This window comes from Megalobrama amblycephala, linkage group LG9, assembly GCF_018812025.1.
Source record: "Megalobrama amblycephala isolate DHTTF-2021 linkage group LG9, ASM1881202v1, whole genome shotgun sequence".
Classification (NCBI taxonomy): domain Eukaryota; kingdom Metazoa; phylum Chordata; class Actinopteri; order Cypriniformes; family Xenocyprididae; genus Megalobrama; species Megalobrama amblycephala.
Window position 1 is genome coordinate 8,771,661 of NC_063052.1, and position 21,701 is coordinate 8,793,361.

Sequence of the window (21,701 nt, forward strand, 5' to 3'; positions counted from 1 at the left end):
TACCTGGCTGCCTTATCAGGCAATGACTTTGCAGGCTGCATTTGCGGACAGACTTCTGAGACAACATAACGGTTTAATGATAGAGAGAGACAAAATAGACAAAATAGAGAGAGCTTTGGTGATAACTAGGATTTCTCACCAGAAATGACAGCAGAAGTGGAAAACGCAGCTGCCTGAGTTTTCAGACACAGCCATTGTAAGGGGTGTGACATTTCTGAAACATGCTCGAAGCGGTTAACCAATTACAACACATTAGTCCAGCTGACCAATCAGAGCACACTGTTCCTTTCGGAATGAGGAGCTAAACAGGGGTGCTTTTCCCAAAAGCATCGTTAGCCAACTAACATCGCAAGTTCTGTGGTTACTTACATAGTTCAACGATTTGGTGTTTCCCGAAACCATAGTTCAAACGAACATTCGCAAACTGCATCGCAAACTTGTGTGGTTGGAACGACAGCTCTGGAGCTGTGGTTAGAAGCATATTTTCTTGTTTTTATGACATGTGGACTTAATAAATCATTATCTTGAGCAAAATAAGCAAGCTGACATTACGTACAATTTATATTTTTTATTTCGAATATATACAAATGTCATTTACAGCACCGTTTTTAAAGCACCGTTTTTGGAGAGTGCGCGTGTGCATACGTGCTCTAGTATGTCAGAACAAGCATTTGATTTAATCTGGAAATAAAGCAAAATAACTGAGGAAAATGAGAATTAGTCCTCTAATGCCATGTCCATAATTTATAGCAAAAGATCTAGCATTGATTCGATCTCAAACTGATTCATTTAAAGAAGTTATTACTCACCACCTACGTGATGTCATTCACCAATGTGGTTGAACGACATGTTTGCAACAATACGGTTTCGAGAAACAGTCGTGACTAGCTAGTTGATTTGTTCAACGATGCATCGTACTATGGTAGTTCAGCAGCGAGTTACATTGTTGTTCAGGAAACGCACCCCAGAGCCTTACTGACAGACTAGGAAGAGAGGTGCTGCAACAATGTCAAATATGTGAAAAATAATGTGCTTTTTCAACATTAAAGCAAGACTTTTAAAAAGGGCATAATAGGTCCTCTTTACTGGGTTTTTGCAGCTCACCCAAAAACTATTTGCAGATGAAAAAAAAAGTGGTAAAGCTTTTAAAATTATTTGCAGATTTGGTAAAATGTACTCTTTGATTTAAATTGATTCTGCTTATATTGTCTCATCTTTTTCTTTTCATAGAGATCAGGGCATTCTAAAAACAAAACTGGCAAAGTTTAAAGTAAATTAGGAGAAAAACTTTGTGACAAACCTTTCCAGACAAAGTCAAAAATGATGCAGTGAAGGCTTTATATTCCAAACCGAGGTCCATAATGACCCGACAGAGAGAGATGTGTATTTTTATTTAATTGGAGATATAAACAGAGTAGTTTTTGTTTTCCGATTAGTTCTGGTCTCTGTCATCTGCCTTTTATTCAGTATATAGTCTTTAAACACTGCACAGAAAATAGCTAGTTTTTGATGATATGTGTGAAAGTGTGCATAAATTCATAACTTTTTTTTTTTTTTTTTTTTTTTTGTCAGTTCTCATAAATGTACTCTTTTGAAAAGCCTTCACTGTTTACTACACTATAATTTTGTTATCTCTACAGTCTGCATAACCCTATCAGGGCACCATGAAGACATAGTGTGCATAAAACATTTAGCATTAGTATTCAGTTCAAGTCAGTAGATTTTATATTGTACCTAAATGTTTAATGTCATCACTTCATGGATGGCCACTCCTGGGTTTGCTCTGTAATTTTTATCAGTTCTTTTTCTTCTGTAATAATCTAAATGGATTGCTAATGAACTTCCATACAAATTGTTTATTTTTATACCTTATTTGTTTTTCAAAATGAATCAGGAACTTTCAAAGAAGCCTCTTGACAGCTCCTTTTTGAAACAGGTTCAAAATACATTATTGTTAGCATGGAGGTTTGATCTATTTCAGTGTATTTTAATATATGATGTAGCTATCAGGATAACGCTTAATAAAATAACCCAGTTCCCACATTTATTTATGTACCAAGCAAGGCAGCTTCCTCAGAAAAATGTCACAGGCTCCAGGTTCCAAACAAGGCACCTGAATATCTCTGCCTGCTGTTATATTGGCATTTTCTTGGCTCTACTCATTGGCCATTGATTTTACTCTCCTTTTCTATATTCTTATTCACTATAATTTATCATCCTCTTGATTTTCCATGCTGTAATCAAACCATCTTCACTTTACTCCTTTCAATTCTTCCATATCACTTAACATCCAGGAGCAGTTGTGGCCTAATGGTTAGACAGTCAGAGATATAACCCGAAGGTTGTGGGTTCAAGTCTCAGTATCGGCAGGAAACGTAGGTGAGGGGAGTGAATGAACAGCGCTCTCTTCCACTGTCATTACCCACAACTGAGGTGCCCTTGAGCAAGGCACCTTACCCCCCAATTGCTCCCTGGGAACCACAGCAAAAATGGCTGCCCACTGCTCTGGGTGTGTGTTCAATACTCACTGCAGTGTGTGTGCACTTGGATGGGTAAAATGAAGAGTATGGGACACCATGGGACTTTCACTTTTCACTTTCATCCTTCCCTTGCCAGACTCATCCTGCCTTGCACTCACATTTGTGGGTCAATGAAAATAAGAGGACTGACAATATAGAAAATGATCAATCTTTTAAAGAAGAAGAAGAAGAAGAAGAAAAACATGTGCCAAGTATTTAAAAATGCACACTCTATATTTCTGTTGTTGGTTTCATATGTGTTTTAATTAAGCTTATATATTGGTCATTTAACAGCATTGACAAGTTAAAGCTGTCATTGATGTTTGCAGGGCTAAATTTAACTGGAAGGGTTAATACAGGGTATCCGCGGGGGCATTGAAAAGCATTAAAAGTCATTAAATGGATTTTGTGAAAATCAAGGCCTTGAATGGCATTGAAAAGCATTAAATTTCATTTATACAGGCATTACATTTTTTAGATAGTTTTGAAAAAAAACTACCAGTTTATTTTGAATAAAGCCTAAATAATTAATGATTTGCTGTTGCAAAATATGTACATTGGTGTGATACGCACACGGAACCAGTTTGGTAATTGCCTCCGGCCGGTGCGAAATTGCCATAACGCCGGTTTAGACAGCGGCGGGCTGGGAACTGTAGACAGAAGGCTGCATCAGTGTTGCCAACTTAGCGACTTTTCAGGCCCCTTTTGCGACTTTTTTTCCTAAGAAAGCGTGTTGTGACAAATACAGCGACTTGTTAACCTGATCTAGCGTCCGAGACCCCTGGTACAACCGCACGAGCACGAGATTGCTTTTCTGCCGCAGGCGCAGGAATTCGTTCCGCCTTTCTGGTTCAGCATTGAGGATGTGCGCTCAGTCAGAGAACAAATAAAATAGATAGGCCTACTATTGCTTCTAACCTGAGTGATCATTTTACGTGTACATATAGCTAAAATCACTGCAAATGTCTATTTTATGTGTATGGTGATTTTGTCAGACAACATCTCGATTAGGCTATAAATCAGGATTTTAGTGCTGGTTTAACACGTCAGGGCTCGAACTTTTCCCGACCGGACAAGGACCTTATTAAAAAGTCAATACCAAAAAACAAACAAACAAACAAACAAAACAAACTTGGTAATCACCAAAACGGGAGTATGAAATATTTTATTTCATTTAGTGTTAGTGGCGATCCATAGTGGATAATAATAGGCTGTATAATGTACTGACGATAACAGTGTTGCGCTGTTGAGGCTCGCGCAGCATCTCGAGGAGAAATGGAAACATGAGCAAAGCACACAAAAAGAAACTTGGTTAAACATACTGCAGTAAAAATTCAAAATGTGGAGTTTACTGGTAAGTAATATCACACGACCTGTTTTGCTAAATAGGCTACCATCACGATTAAAAATGTGACACTGATTTCATACAACAGTTCAGTTAACAAATAATTAATATTAAGCCACTTACATTTTAGAAGGAACATTGACTGTTTTTGTTCTATTTTAGCACCAAAAATCGTTTCAAACAAAGTTCACAGCAGTACTACCAAAGCGCAACTCTCAGCCTTGTTTTCATTACTGATTCAGCGTTTTGAACGAATCGGTTGAGTCAAAGATTAAATGACCCATTCATTCTTGAATGAATCAGCCATTGGAATGAATCATTTGAATGAATGAATCAGTGACACTCACTTATTAAGATGGTTACTTGACGCCACCTAGTGGTGGTTTAGTTTCATTTTTAAAATATAATTTCCCCTCTAACATTTCTTATTTGTATTTTCAAAAAATATTTTAAAAAATTCCATAACATTATTTAATGCAGTTGTAATCAATCAAAAATATGCAGATTTACATACGTCAAAGCTGCAATATTCTGAAAGGATATTGCTTCAGAACAAATTTGTTTCTACCAAAAACAAAAAAAAAAATTCCGGACAAACTACTGTTTTGCTCGTACAAGACAAAATATATAGATGAAACAATTTTATTGGGAGTTTGGCTTAAAATATATTAAGTGAGCAAAAGTGTAGCAGCAGAGAAGCAAACAAATGTAAAGGGCTGACACTTGGCAGAATGCGAATGCAACAATGACATGATGAAGTTTCTAATTGCCGTATGTCGTCATCTATCGACATTTAGCGGCATATATATATGGCATTAAAAAAATAAAAAATTGCCATTAAAAAGGCATTAAAAAGCATTAAATTAGATTTGATGAAACCTGTAGAAACCCTGTAATATGATTATTTTCGTCAGATACCACTCATTAGATCTACAGTTCTGTCCATTTAAATCAGACACAGAGAAAAAGGAGAGAGAGATACTGTATATGCGTGAATTAGGCCTACTTGCGTCTAGTAGCAATGAAGCAGTGTGTGAGTTTAATTACTACAGTTAGAAAACATTGACGTTTCCACCTCCTTGCTAAGTAATATAATGTAGCAATTCAGTAGCGAAGTTAATTTATTAATAAAAGTCGTGGGGCAGTGTTGACAACAAGTTTCTGTGCTCCTCTTTTTGTGTGTGTACAGCTCGATCTTCATTCTCCGTGAAAAGCAGCGCATTAGTATAGATTTAAACTGACTTGAAAATGTACAGTATGGGCCCTGTTATACACCCGGCGCAATGCAACATCAAGTGCGACGCAAGTTTTTTATGCTAGTTTCAGCCTGACTCAGTTATCATTTTCACGTCAAGCACCACTTTGTTTAAATAGCAAATGCACTCGCTCCCATCTGTGTGTTCAGATGCATTGTTGGCGCATTGCTATTCTGAGGCAATTGAAAACAATTGCACCATTGACCAACAAAAACCTGGTCTAATGTCAATGGCATAGTATTTTATTTATTTATTTTTTGTTATTTAAAGGGCACGTTAGTAACATGCGCCTATAGGCGGGTGCACACTCTGCTTGTTACACACACAGGGACGTGCAGCAGCACACAAACATTTTTAAATGTTAAATATAAAAGGATTCCTCTCTGGAGAAGAGTTCAGTCTTTCCGCTTGCAAATTCCGCATTAAGAAGTTTAAATGTAATAGAGTGCAAGAATCTTTTCCATTAATTTCTCCCATAGGGTTTAAAAAAAAAAAACAACAACATTAAAGCGTCATAAGCCATGAACCAAGCCAACCAGCTACGAGGTGAATCATAACTTACAAACTTTGATTTAAAGCAAAAAAGTATTTGAAAATCAGACAAAAATACAAAGGCGCAAGACTGTGTACTTTATTACTTTAGTGTGGGAAAGAACTACAATCCCATGAAGCACTGCGAACAGCATAATCAAATTAAAAATGATGGAGAAATAAAAAACTACAAATTAAAAATTTTTGATTATATATAAACAATATATTTTAAGTTTATTGAAAAATATGGAAATATTTTGAAATATTTAAATATTTTGAGTGTAATTATTATAAATAAAGAGATCTTTTGGGGCGTTTTGCTTGTTTTGACTTTCTGATTGGTGGAATTTTTGTGTACAGTATCATTTTCACCAAGAATTCCGTTGTTAAACATTATTATTTTAAAACTAAGATGAATTAATGCAGGCTGATGGCTTCAACAGAAGCAAATGCTATCAATTACCAACCTCATAGCTCATAGGTTGTCTTTAAAGGTTAAAGAGATAGTTCACCCAAAAATGAAAATTCTGTCATAATTTACTCACCCTCAGGATCTTCCAAACCTGTATAAATTTCTTTGTTGTGTTGAACACAAAGGAAGATATTTTGAAGAAAGTTTGTAACCAGGCTGCTTTGGGGCACCATTGACTTCCATAGTAGAAAAATAAAATAATGGTGCCCCAGAACTCAAAATATCTTCCTTTGTGTTCAACACAACAAAGAAATTTATACAGGTCTGGAACAACTTGAGGTTGAGTGACATGAATGATGACAGAATTTTCATTTTTGGGTGAACTATCCCTTTAATAAGGTATTGTTAAAGTCAATTTGCCTATGGAGAAAATGAATGGAGCTTTTACTTCTGGAACCTTCTGTTGCACTCTTTGACTAAAAAATATTATGTGATGTAACCAAGTGAAAAGTGGTGAAAAAGTGGTGTGACTTACAAAACCAAAAACATATTTTCTTTTCACCTTGAATAGATATTTCTCAAGGTAAAAAGGTAAAGTATTTATTTATTTATTTACTTTGAAAAGCTTTATTTATTTATTTAGGTTAGTTGAACACATGACATTTTATTAAACTTTATCAAAAAAAAAAAAAAAAAAAAAAAAAAAAAAATATATATATATATATATATATATATATATATGCACACCACATTTTTTCGTCAAAAATGTATTCCAAACTGCTTATTGTGTTTTTGTAAAAAAAGAAAAAGAAAAAAACCTACACGTCACTGACCCCATGTGCCAATAGTTCTGTTAGACAGGCGGTCGGTGTGCTATTGTTTTACTTTGTGTGACAACTGCAAAGTTACACTGCATTCCTAAAATACTCTGCTGTCACAGGAATGGCTTCTTAACGTGTCAAACCCTTCACAACCTTACCTTACGGAACAATGGTCACAGATGTGAGGATGAATAGATTTGGAAGACAGAAGTGAAGGGCAGACAGATGAGCATTAGAGTGCGTGTGTGCGCATCCGTGTCTGCGCGAGCGTTCGTGGCACGGTACCGGCTGAAGCACATGTAACCTGCGCTGCGAGGGGAACTAATTGAATATGGGAGATGCTATTTGTATGACTGTCTCTGGTGATGGATGCCCCTCATAAGAGCCTTGAAATTTGAGATCATTCTTCAATCTTCAATCTTCAGTTATCTGCACTTGCTTCCTCTTTCATTCCCTGCAAGCGTTTTGTACCATTTGTTTTCACTCTCCCTTTATCATAGTTCACGTTTTATCATGCTATCATTAATCACATGCTGATGATGACATGACTGGAACACGAGAACTTGTTTCTGTCCTCCAATGGCATGCAAGGGTGCAATAAGGGCAGAGGTGAGAATTAGCAGTGCATTATGGGAAGACTGCCCAGAAGCCTTTTGGGAGGACACAATAATTGTGGACACCTCTGCCCTAAGCACCTGTGGAGGTGTGTACGACCAGCTGTGTCGTGGCCTTGGAGGCTGGTGGCTGTCTGAATGAATCAGCACTTTGCAGTAATCTGATGGTATTTAGTAAGGCTTGGCTGATAGTAGTTAAGTCACACTGGTTATTGTGAATTATGAACCCCTTTCTTTGAATCACACACAGCCATTTGTATTCATAATTTGCATTCATTTATCATACCTTAAACTTTGTGGGCTGTGTAAGTACTTAGGTGTGTGTGTGTGTGTGTGTGTGTGTGTGACTGAGAGTCTCTGTGGGTGTGTATGTACTTGGTTTATAAAGATATATTATCTGTATTACATCAGATATATTATCTGATGTAAAAGAGTTGAAGGGAAGATTGGGGTAAAAGTCATTTGGACTCTTAAAGAAGATATTTTTTATCAAGTTCAATCCTTATGACACATTTTTGATAGATCTCCAAGTATGGGTGTTCATTAAAGGTCCTGTTCTTCGTGATCCCATGTTTCAAACTTTAGTTAGTGTGTAATGTTGTTGTTAGAGTATAAATAAAATCTGTAAAATTTTAAAGCTCAAAGTTCAATGCCAAGCGAGATATTTTATTTAACAGAAGTCGCCTACATCGAACGGCCAGTTTGGACTACATCCCTCTACTTCCTTCTTTAATGACGTCACTAAAACAGTTTTTTGACTAACCTCCGCCCACAGGAATACACAAGAGTTGCGTTTGTAGAGTGTGTTTGTCGCCATGTCGTCGAAACGCTGTTATTTTCATCCCGAAGTCCAATCACCGGGTCTGATTCCGGCTCAAATTGATAGGGTAAAATTAAAGACATGTTTACAATAACACTGAGCGCGTGCATCTCCACGTTATGGTAAGAGGCGTGACCTTCCTGGGCAAGGTGCGCTAAACTGCTGTCAAATCACAACACAGGAACCGCTGGCACAATCAGAACTCGTTATGTATTTCTGAAGGAGGGACTTCATAGAACAAGGAAGTCATCAGCCCGTTTTTATGACAGTGGAAACGGCGGTATACAGATAAGTAAATTATGTGAAAAATACTGTTTTTTTACACACGAAACATGAACACATGTTATATTGCATGCTATAAACACAATCAAAGCTTCAAAAAAACACGAAAAACGGGACCTTTAAGAAGTTTTGGCCCTGAGGACTTTTTAAGAAAATACAGCCTTAAAACACAATTTTAATTTATCCATTACCAATATCCAAAAGTGTATATACAATACATACCAGGGTTATTATTATAACTGAAACTAAATCTAAAACCAAAACCATAAAAAGACCTTATTTTAGGTCTTATTTTATTTCAGCTAGATGTCAAGGCAACATTTCCCATTTTCATTTTGTTTAACAAAAACTTAACTTAAAAAAACTAACTCTGAAATAAAAATGATTAAAAACTAAATAGACATATTAAAAAAAAAAAGAAACTTCAACTGAAATTAAAATGAAAACATATAAATAAAGTCTAATTCAAAATATTAAAACTATCTACAAACCCGATTCCAAAAAAGTTGGGACACTGTACAAATTGTGAATAAAAACAGAATGCAATAATGTGGAAGTTTCAAATTTCAATATTTTATTCAGAATACAACATAGATGACATATCAAATGTTTAAACTGAGAACATGTATCATTTTAAGGGAAAAATAAGTTTAAACTTCATGACATCAACACATCTCAAAAAAGTTGGGACAAGGCCATGTTTACCACTGTGTGGCATCCCCTCTTCTTTTTATAACAGTCTGCAAACGTCTGGGGACTGAGGAGACAAGTTGCTCAAGTTTAGGAATAGGAATGTTGTCCCATTCTTGTCTAATACAGGCTTCTAGTTGCTCAACTGTCTTAGGTCTTCTTTGTCACATCTTCCTCTTTATGATGCGCCAAATGTTTTCTATGGGTGAAAGATCTGGACTGCAGGATGGCCATTTCACTACCCGGATCCTTCTTCTACGCAGCCATGATGTTGTAATTGATGCAGTATGTGGTCTGGCATTGTCATGTTGGAAAATGCAAGGTCTTCCCTGAAAGAGACGACGTCACACCTTTCCAGATGTGTAAGCTGCCCATGCCACACGCACTCATGCAACCCCATACCATCAGAGATGCAGGCTTCTGAACTGAGCGCTGATAATAACTTGGGTTGTCCTTGTCCTCTTTAGTCCGGATGACATGGCATCCCAGTTTTCCAAAAAGAACTTCAAATTTTGATTCGTCTGACTACAGAACAGTTTTCCACTTTGCCACAGTCCATTTTAAATGAGCCTTGGCCCAGAGAAAAAGCCTGCGCTTCTGGGTCATGTTTAGATATGGCTTAATTTTTGACCTATAGAGTTTTAGCCGGCAACAGCGAATGGCACGGTGGATTGTGTTCACCGACAATGTTTCCATTTCCATTACTGTAGCATTCCTGTATGTGATGCAGTGCCATCTAAGGGCCCAAAGATCACGGGCATCCAGTATGGTTTTCCGGCCTTGACCCTTACGCACAGAGATTGTTCTAGATTCTCTGAATCTTTGTATGATATTATGCACTGTAGATGATGATAACTTCAAACTCTTTGCAATTTTTCTCTGAGAAACTCCTTTCTGATATTGCTCAAATATTTTTCGCCGCAACATTGGGGGAAATGGTGATCCTCTGCCCATCTTGACTTCTGAGAGACACTGCCACTCTGAGAGGCTCTTTTTATACCCAATCATGTTGCCAACTGACCTAATAAGTTGCAATTTGGTCCTCCAGCTGTTCCTTATATGTACATTCAACTTTTCCGGCCTCTTATTGCTACCTGTACCAACGTTTTTGGAATGTGTAGCTCTCACGAAATCCAAAATGAGTCAATATTTGGCATGACATTTCAAAATGTCTCACTTTCAACATTTGATATGTTACCTATATTATATTGTGAATAAAATATAAGATTAGGAGATTTGTAAATTATTGTATTCCTTTTTTATTCACAATTTGTACAGTGTCCCAACTTTTTTGGAATTGGGTTTGTAAATTAAATCTATATTATATTAAAAATATAAAAACTATAATAAAAACTATAATAGTATCTTGGTTATAAAAAAATACCACAGGCATTGTTTGGTGGAAAATAGTGTCTCAATGTCATGAATTTTGAAAAATCCTATAAATAAGAAAATCCTATAAATAATTTTCACACAATAAATATTGAAATGGCTTATGTTCATTTCACTGTTTGTTTAGATTATCATAGGTTTAAACAGTAAATAATTAATGTTTTTATTATGAATTTTCATCATTTAAGGTAGAAAGTTTGAATCTGGGACAACATAAAGGACATTTGAAAAGTAGCAACAAATAAATTATAAAAGCTCCATAAAAGTTTCCAAACTGTTTAATGTGTCCTTAATATACCAATAATAATAATAATAATTGCATTAGAAAAATCAACCCCTTTAACGTAATAGTGTCTGAAGTTGCAGAAACAATGATATATAGTTGTTTGGTAGGTGGGAACAGGACATTTTCCAGTAACACTTTATTTTACAATGTCATTGTTACATATTTTACATGTATTTTCTGTAGTACTAACTAAATAATGCATAATTACATGTAATTATCCCTAAACCAAACCCTAACCCTATAGTAAGTACATGTAATTAATTGTTATTACGCAGTACTTAAATGTATAATTACACTGTAATACTGACACCTTAAAATAAAGTGAAACCCATTTTCCTTACTATAAAGTGTTACATTAAATGACCTGTGCATTAAACGATCTGTGCATCCCTATTCAAGAAGAACATGATTATGACTTGCTATAAGACTATGAAGCGTAGCAGTGGTCATAACTGGCTCTAGCGCTCATTCCCTTTCTTTACGAATGTTCAAGATGACAGAAAGGTTGAGGCCTGCTGTTTCCGGCCTCTCTGAAATGCCAATCAAAACAGCACAAGTTTTCAACAGTTGCAGGTAAACACAGATTTAAAATAAATATGTTTGCACTTTCCACTGCCTCTGAACCTGTGTGTGTACATCTGAATAATTTATGAACGGATCTGATTTTGTGCAGGGTGAATCCTGTTTTTTGAGAAAAACAGATACAAAGGAGTGTCTGTGTGAGTCTCAGATCAGCTGTGGAGTAACAGCTGAAGTGTTAGATGCTCTAACAACGGGAAGTAAATGTATTACCTCAACGACACTGTCACATTCATGTGAATACAATATATGGCTCTCATGATATTTATGAGATGGGGAAACTAAATGGGAGGTATAGGCTGCTTTAGATCAAGCCCCTTTGATGTCATGTCACGACTGTGAATCTGTGATCTTATACATCTGAGGCACCAAGAAAAAAAGAAAATGAATGTCTTCTCTCACATAGATGGGAAACAGAAAGCAGGTTATCTTATCTTTATGCTTATTTTACTGAAACATTGACACTGTTTTGATGAAAACCAGAAAATTGGTGAGAGATTGTTTCAGATAGTAGTTAGAAGTACTTTGTTTAATGTAAATATTCACCCCCCCCCCCCCCCATTGTTATACAAACCAGATCAACTCCAAAACAACATCACAATCTTTTAAAGGTGCCCAAGAATGCTTTTTCACAAGATGTAATATAAGTCTAAGGTGTCCCCTGAATGTGTCTGTGAAGTTTCAGCTCAAAATACCCCATAGATTTTTTTAAATTAATTTTTTTAACTGCCTATTTTGGGGCATCATTAACTATGCACTGATTTTTTCAGCACGCCGCCCCTTTAATTCACGTGCTCCCTGCCACACGAGCTCTCGATTATATTACAGCACATTTACAAAGTTCACACAGCTAATATAACCCTCAAATGGATCTTTACAAGATGTTCGTCATGCATGCTGTGTGCATACAGCGAATCATGTGAGTAAAGTATTTATTTTGATGTTTATATTTGATTCTCTATGAGTTTGAGGCTATGCTCTGTGGCTAACGGCTAATGCTACTCTGTTGGAGAGATTTATAAAGAATGAAGTTGTGTTCATGAATTATACAGACTGCAAGTGTTTAAAAATGAAAATAGCAACGGCTCTTGTCTCCGTGAATTCAGTAAGAAACGATGGTAACTTTAACCTCATTTAACAGTACATTAGCAACATGCTAACGAAACATTTAGATAGACAATTTACAAATATCACTAAAAATATCATGCTATCATGGATCATGTCAGTTATTATTGCTCCATCTGCCATTTTCGCTGTTGTTCTTGCTTACCTAGTCTGTTGATTCACCTGTGCAGATCCAGATGTTACTGGCTGCCCTTGTCTAATGCCTTTCATAATGTTGGGAACATGGGCTGGCATATGCAAATATTGGGGCGTACACCCCGACTGTTACGTAACAGTCGGTGTTATGTTGAGATCCGCGTGTTTTCCGGAAGTCTTTTAAACAAATGAGATTTACATAAGAAAGAGAAAGCAATGGAGTTTGAAACTCAATGTATGTCTTTTCCATGTACTGAACTCTTGTTATTCAACTATGCCGAGGTAAATTCAAATTTTGAAGCTAGGGCACCTTTAAATCTATTGAAAATTGTACATTAATGTAACCCTCATATTCAGTGGGAGATCCCAAGGCCATTTAATAGCTCACAGAACTCAGTGAGCTCTCGCAAATCAGATCTTCAGCACAGCGATTCATTTAAACGCCTCTTATTGGCTGTTGCACTCAACATACATGTCTGTGATTGGCTACAATGCCCAACACTACAAAAGCACATTGTTAGTAGTAGTAACCTTTGATGCAAAGGGCAAACACGTAAATATAATGCTATAATATGTATCTTTCATGATTAGGTAATCGCTGTAATTTGATACATTTTTGATTAATTGTTATACTTAATACTTAATGTGGTTCAGATAACATAATATTTAGAGTTTCTGTTGATTAAACCAATCCTCTTCATTGTATTAACTCAAATTTTTAGCCTAAAAAAATTATCACTTCAATGAACTCAAAATTTTAAGGCATTTTTTCCGTCACCAGAAAAATAAGTAACTTACTTTTTTAAGTTAAACCAACAATTCTTTTTTACAAACGCATAATTTTATTCTGGAGACTGAACTCGCGCTCTGCTGCCACACTGGAGCGCGCTCAAACAGGGGTGGGAATTACATTTCATAAAGCCTCAGTAATTGACGGACGGCCTTCATATTTTTTGATTGCTAAAAAACAACAACAGTTAACGCGACCTATATATATATATATATATATATATATATATATATATATATATATAAAATATATAATGTCGCGCGATTGTCATGCCACCGTAACAGCCCTACTGTATCAAAAAGTAACAATCCTAACTATTTTCAGATGTTTACAAAATATATCTGACGCAGCTCTCCGTGTACGCGCTTCGGATGAGTACACATAAATCTCCTCCAGCGCGCGCAGTTCTCTTTTGCGTCTACAGTTGAATGTTTAATGGCAACTGGCAAGGTTTAAATGAGTTTAGTTTAAACAGTGCAATGTGAGATGTTCAGGTCTCACCTGCACTCGCGCGCTATCAAAACCCGGGTGATGATGGCGTGAATGACATACGGCTCATTCATTGAACATTTGTTTATAGTGATTACCGTAGTTTGCTCCACATCTGATTTTCTATAACCAAACCAGTTCCAAATTGTGAAGGGAACTCTTCGCTTAACAACAAGCTGCTCCTGCAGCCTCACGTCTTTCGTCATTTATAAATAGAGGGAACGACTTAGTAAAGCGTGTGCACGATTTAGCCTACTATTTTTTTCCTACATGTTATGTGCGGGGCTCCGTAAAGGCCTATGAGAAAGACAAGGTAACAAAACATTCAGGACTTTACTAGAAACATTTGGGTCTTAAAGGGATAGTTCACCCAAAAATGAAAATTCTGTCAATAAATACTCACCCTCATGTCATTCCAAACCCGTGAGACTTTCATTCATCTTCAGAACAAAAATGAAGATCTTTTTGATGAAATCTGAGAGCTTTCTGTCCTGCCAAATTTTCTTAAGAGACTTGCACTTTATATGATGAACAGATTGAATTTAGGATTTTATTCACATATAAACATTCATCAACTCACACATCTGTTGTGGTAAACGGAAGCTCAAGCATGTTTGATTGACGCGTGCAAGAACCAATGAGGTTCATTCTCATGGAAGCGGTTTGTTCTCGCGCGTCAAACAAGTTCGGCTGAACTTCTGTTCATGTTCGCTGATCAATCTTTATAAGTGAATAAAAGCCTAAATTCAATCTGTTCATCATATAAAGCAATTGTGTATCTTCAGAAAATTTGGACTAAACCGCTTAATTTGTATGGATTAGTTTTACAATCTCTTTCTGAACTTTTTGAAGCATCAAAGTGGTAGTTGTGTAGCTGTCTATGGCGCTCTAAAATTTTTATCAAAAAGATCTTCATTTGTGTTTTCCGAAGATGAAAATCTTATGGTTTTGGAACGACATGAGGATGAGTAATTAATGACAGAAATTTCATTTTTGGGTGAACTAACCCTTTGAGCCCACTCCTAGCGCTGCCCCTGATGCCACGTTATTGACATCTTCTGCTTATTCATTGTACAGGTGTTCCCCATGAATATGGTTGTCAACCCCCTATTTCCCTCCAATCTTCTGCCTGCCCCAGGATTTGGCCTCAATCCATACTATATTGTTGGAGGCTTTTCCCTGTGGTCTTATCAACATGGAAACTGGTAAGAATGCTGTTTCACACCAATTGTAATGTCACCTCCCATTGCTAGGAAAATTAACATTTAGCTCTAATGAACTCTGATGAACTAACGCCTCTTATTAATAATCTCCAAATCAATGATTATACTGGCGCATTTTATTTGTGATATTTTATTTATTTAATTGTTAATGTGTTGTATTGTGTTGTTTCCTTAATAATCACACTATTGATTGGAAGCTAAAGGTCAATATGGCAGATTTTTTCAAGAGCGCAAAATGAGCAGGCTTAAGTAAAAGATATGACGTGTATTGCCCTGCAATATTAAAAGCTTATGAGGATCGGATTCAATAATATTGATGTCACTGCTGAATAGAAACCATAATTACAGGCATTCAAACCATAATGACATCTATCACTTTAATATTTTGTTTATCCAACGATCATTCTACACACCTCTGTTGTTGAATTAACGTTAATTCTCCCTCTTATCTTATACCCGCAGTGTCATTTTTTTCCAGGCAATGTAAATCCGTCAGCAGCTGGCAGACGGCGCTTCACGTGCACAGAGAACGGTAAGGTTGATTTGCTCTGTTCTTTAAGGGGGAAAATTGTAGCACGGTCTGCACCAGTGAGAAGGTGAGGTGAAGTGTGCTACATCATATTTCACGGGTCATCTGAGCTCCACAATGAAGTCCCCGCCAAGCAAAAACACACTTGCTCAAGTATGAGAATGCGCACGGTGACGTTCGTAACCTTCCATTGTCTTTTTTTAAGTGTGACTGCAGGCTAATTCCATTCGCGAGATGCGCCGCGTTGTGAATGACACATGCAATTATGTAGCTTTTAAAGCCTTTCAACTCAGCACTTATGCACTTGTCCAAGGTAAAAATTCCTAATTCTGCTTGTTCAGAGATGAAAGCCGTTTAAAATGCTCTGCCGCTGAGTTGCTATGGGCTTGCAATTAAAGATAATAAGACAACATTTTAGGGAAAACGTCGTTGTTGTGCCAAAAAGCGAGTCATGTTTTCTTTTTTACACTAAAATTCTAGAATTAAAAGTAAACAAAAATTTACTGTAAAAAGCTATTAAATGGATGGTTCACCCAAAAATGAAAATTCTGTCATTTACTCACCCTCAAGTTGTTCTAAACCTGTATGAATTTCTTCTGCTGAACATAAAAGAAGATAATTTGAAGAATGTTGGTAACCAAACAGTTGATGGTTCCCATTGACCTCCATAGTATTTTTTTTTTTTTCATACTATGAAAGTCAATAGGGCCCGTCAGCTGTTTGGTTACCCATATTCTTCAAAATGTCTTCTTTTGTGTTCAGCAGGTTTGGAACAACTTGAGGGTGAGTTTTCATTTTTAGGTGAACTATCTCTTTAACCTGAATTTGAGTGCTCACTGAAGGTAAAAGCTACAAATCAACATAATAGGAATAATATCAAGATGGCCATGAAAACAGTCATCTTTAGTCATCTTATCCCCAAAATTTATATAACTACTTTCTTTGTCAGTCTCAGCAATCAAGGTTGACTCAATTGAGCACGGCAAGAATGACCCTCTTATCAATGATAGCATGCACGAATCCCTCATTTTATGTGTTTGGCTTGTCAAATACCATTTTTTTTTCTTTGACATACAGAAATACTATAGCTTTTTTGTCCATAGAAGTTGAGTTCAGGCTGAACTTCAGAACTTTTCAGCCAGACTCCAGAGAGACCATCACTCTACGATGCGGCGAGAAAGCACAAAAGGAATTTTGACAAGGCCAAATCAGGATGAGAAAAAAATGAGATATACCACAGAAAAATAAGATGAAAGGAAAACACAAGATGTTGGTTGATATCTTTATGCTGCTGCATTGCATCAGTATGCTTCAATATGCCATACAGTATGTGGTCCTGATTATTACGCCAGTGAGGAACACAAGAGCCTGTCTATCACCATCAGTTTTATGATGAGTCACTACCAATGAGATTTCTGCCTCTTCATGGCATCTGCTGCCAAGTGCTGCATCTGTGATTTCACATTTTTGGGATGCATTATAAAGCTGTAAATGTCCTTTCAACAGGCAGCCATAGAATGAGAATGATTACACTGCCAACAATTAGTCACTAGTGATTATCTGGAATCAGTTACTGTAATTATTACAATAGCAATTATATTATGCAGGATCATGGTGGGCTTTTTGGAGCGGGCTAGTGGGGGTAATGATCTGGAGGCCTTGGACTGCCCAGGGCCTCAGCAGTTGAAAATCAGGACAACTAAAGCCCCAGGCCCCTTGGCACATACACTGCTAACCGATTATGACCCTTGGCCCTGAGGACCCTTTCCACATACTTTACTATTCAATGTTTAAAATATTATATATATATATATATATATATGTACTTTACATTTATTCACTTATCAAATCCCAAATATTATAAATATGTGTCAAAAATTATCAAGATTAATTAGAAGATAATTAGTTTATGTGAAGTAGACACAAGCTGATCTGTTTCTATTTTTTCTACCCATCATTAAGAGTACCGAACCTGAAAAAATATTAAACTATTGTGAAAATATTGAACTATAAATAAAATAATTCTTGTTACAGTAATACCTTTAAATCTCATGGTTTTTGACCAGTCATTCAAAAGTGAAATGAAACAGTAATAATGTACATATTAATGTGTATTACTATTATTAATATAATATCTATGTATATGTCTCTATAATAATAATAAATATATAATAATACATTTTATAATATAATTATTAAAAAGTAATTAATGATAATAATAATAATAATTATTATTATTATTATTAGTAGTGATTGTAGTAATATATAAATATATATATAGATTGTAGTATATATATATATATATATATATATATATATATATATATATATATATATATTTGTCTCATCATAGTCATCACAAATATAATAATAATAATAATTATTATTATTATTATCATTATTTTGTGATAGTAGTTGTATATTATTTAAATATTATGTACCAAGGGGCTCTAGTTGCCAATAATAATAAAAAATAATAATAATAATTGTGATATTAGTAGTAATATATCTATGTATGTTTTTGTGTCATTATAGTAAATATAAATAATAAAAAAATAAATATTATTTTTATTATTTCATTTTTTATTATTTAAATCTATTAATATTGACACAAAAACATATTATTACTAATATCACAATAATAATGGTCCTACTTTATATTAGGTAGCCTTAACTACTATGTACTTACTTTTAAATTAATAATTTGATACAATGCACTTATTGTGTACATACATGTTTTTACATTGTACTTATAATTAAAAAAATCTGAGAACACGTAATTACTGAATTAATCTATAATTAATTTCTGTAATTACATCTATAATTACACTGTTGACCCGTCCCTTACACCTTAAACTGACCCATACCACCAAACCCGTCCTAACCCTACCCATATCCCACCTCAATAGCAGAAAAAGTGTTTTGCAATACAATATGAACACAATAAGTACAATGTGCTATTTTTTTTATGTAACTACATAGTACTTAAGGACACCTAATATAAAGTGGGCCCATAATAATAATAATATTTCATAATATAAACATTTTTCCCTGAAAGTTTTCTCTGCAACTACCTTTGAAATACTTTTATTGGCAGGGGTCTACAAAATGGTGTGCCCACAATGTGGCTCTGAGTACATCATGTCACAATAGGAATTATTGTAGCATCTTTTCAGACTAAGTGCCCTTTTGGACTTTCCTTTTGTGAGTTTCATCTGAACCAAAATTTCATCATCATGCACTCAAAACTTGATCGCTCCATCTGCAGCAGGGACGCTAATAACCTGGAGCGCAGATGCGCACCTGAACAGCGGCCGTGACGAGCTGAGCATGCGATCAATCAATAATACAGCGCCCTTGCAGTGCTGCTCAGATCATCTTCCCCCTGCCCTCCAGTGTCTGAAATATTTAAAGCGCTTGACATCAAATGAATACATTAATTTTAATTGTGCACATATCAGCTCTCGATCAGTGCAAGCTGCAAGATCTAGTAAGGGACGTTGCTTTTCTCTGCATATTGTAGAAAAGCTTGTAAATAACACACACTCATACACTACATTACCACATGTTGCTTTGACCTCTTTAGGCTAAACAAAGTTTACTTGCACTCTCCATCTGGGACGGTTAGATTTTAGGAATCTCTAGCCTCATATAAAATCTATAAACAAGTTACATTGCATCAGAGCATGCTAGGAAAAGTTTACAACTTCATGATGCACCTTCTCTTCTTAAAAGTTTGATTGATTTAGAGAAGATACTTTGGGATCCACAAATCTGAGAGCACTAGTAAAAATGTGTCTGTTTTGCAGTCAAATTGAAAAATGAACATGAATTTTAGAATGCCTTAGTATTTAGTTACATTTATTTATTTTATTTTTTTATTTTATTCACAATTGAAATCCTTGAACTGTTCATTTTTAAATGTTTTAAACCCCAGATTTTCAGACTTTTGGACCTCACTGTATATTTAATGCATTATTATTGGCAGTTAAAGGGATAGTTCACCCAAAAATGAAAATTCTGTCAGCATATACTCCCCAAACAGATCTTGCCCCCTATTGACTACCATAGTACAAACCCGATTCCAAAAAAGTTGGGACACTGTACAAATTGTGAATAAAAACAGAATGCAATGATGTGGAAGTTTCAAATTTCAATATTTTATTCAGAATACAACATAGATGACATATCAAATGCTAAAAACTGAGAAAATGTATCATTTTAAGGGAAAAATAAGTTGATTTTAAATTTCATGGCATCAACACATCTCAAAAAAGTTGGGACAAGGCCATGTTTACCACTGTGTGGCATCCCCTCTTCTTTTAATAACAGTCTGCAAATGTCTGGGGACTGAGGAGACAAGTTGCTCAAGTTTAGGAATAGGAATGTTGTCCCATTCTTGTCCAATACAGGCTTCTAGTTGCTCAACTGTCTTAGGTCTTCTTTGTCGCATTTTCCTCTTTATGATGCGCCAAATGTTTTCTATGGGTGAAAGATCTGGACTGCAGGATGGCCATTTCAGTACCCGGATCCATCTTCTATGCAGTCATGATGTTGTAATTGATGCAGTATGTGGTCTGGCATTGTCATGTTGGAAAATGCAAGGTCTGCCCTGAAAGAGACGACGTCTGGATGGGAGCATATGTTGTTCTAGAATTTGGATATACCTTTCAGCATTGATGGTGCCTTTCCAGATGTGTAAGCTGCCCATGCCACACGCACTCATGCAACCTCATACCATCAGAGATGCAGGCTTCTGAACTGAGCGCTGATAACAACTTGGGTTGTCCTTGTCCTCTTTAGTCCGGATGACATGGCGTCCCAGTTTTCCAAAAAGAACTTCAAATTTTGATTAGTCTGACCACAGAACAGTTTTCCACTTTGCCACAGTGCATTTTAAATGAGCCTTGGTCCAGAGAAAACGCCTGCACTTCTGGATCATGTTTAGATATGGCTTCTTTTTTGACATTCTTTTTTTCGACATTTCAAAATGTCTCACTTTCAACGTTTGATATGTTATCTATATTCTATTGTGAATAAAATATAAGTTTATGAGATTTGTCAATTATTGCATTCCTTTTTTATTCACAATTTGTACAGTGTCCCAACTTTTTTGGAATCGGGTTTGTAGAAAAAAAAAAAAAAAACTACTGTTGGAGTCAATGGGAGGCAAGATCTGCTTGGTTACAAACATTCTTCCAGATATCTTTGTGTTCAGCAGAACATTGAAATTTTTACAGGTTTGGAACAACTTGAGGGTGAGTAAATGCTGACAAAATTTTAATTTTTGGGTGAACTATCCCTTTAATCTTCAATTTTGTGTCCCATCTATTGTGCCTAATAAAGTAAAATCTTGAAACAGAAATGCAGTTCTTGAAGTAATTCCTTCTTGTTTTTCATTGCAGTTCCTCCAGGGTTCACAGCAGTAGATGTCTTCACATTGTTCTGACCACCTGTTTTGTTCCCTCTTTTTGTTGTTTTTGTTGTTTCATCTGTTACTGTTTCTCTAAATCATAACTTGTCATGTACTCTATATTGTATACAGGCAGTTTTTAATAAAGCAGGTACCTCAGATAAAATGTGTTTGGTGTCCATTTTATTTTTAAACAGGCTTTTGTATCTGAAGGCTGTAATTTGTAGGTCTGCCACATATACAACAAAGCTATTACATCAAGAAAACAAGGTGAAATAAAACATAAAAACAGACTTTGGAAAAAAAGATAAAAGAATATGTCAATTGCAGACAATACAGATGTTATTAAAAAGCCTAAGTTACATAATATGCATTTAAATCATTACATTTTCACCACTGTGGAATATAATGCATATTTTATCATGCAGATGAAATATTAAAGATGCACAT

At 35.7% G+C, this 21,701-nt stretch overlaps 1 protein-coding gene across 3 annotated transcripts in view; it reads left to right on the forward strand.

Moving 5' to 3' along the window:
• The window catches only part of LOC125274934, a 30,658-nt gene extending 9,241 nt beyond the window's left edge, over nucleotides 1-21,417 (forward strand). Inside the window, exons 5-7 of one of the 3 annotated variants that reach the window (XM_048201503.1) lie at nucleotides 15,164-15,291; nucleotides 15,788-15,841; nucleotides 21,244-21,417. In XM_048201503.1, coding sequence (XP_048057460.1) covers nucleotides 15,164-15,291; nucleotides 15,788-15,841; nucleotides 21,244-21,355 — 294 coding nt within the window. In that variant the 3' untranslated portion in view covers nucleotides 21,356-21,417. Of the gene's footprint in view, nucleotides 1-15,163; nucleotides 15,292-15,771; nucleotides 15,842-21,243 lie in introns of all 3 variants that reach the window. The other 2 variants (XM_048201502.1, XM_048201504.1) reach the window with 2 other exon arrangements.
• Nucleotides 21,418-21,701: the final 284 nt, after the last annotated feature.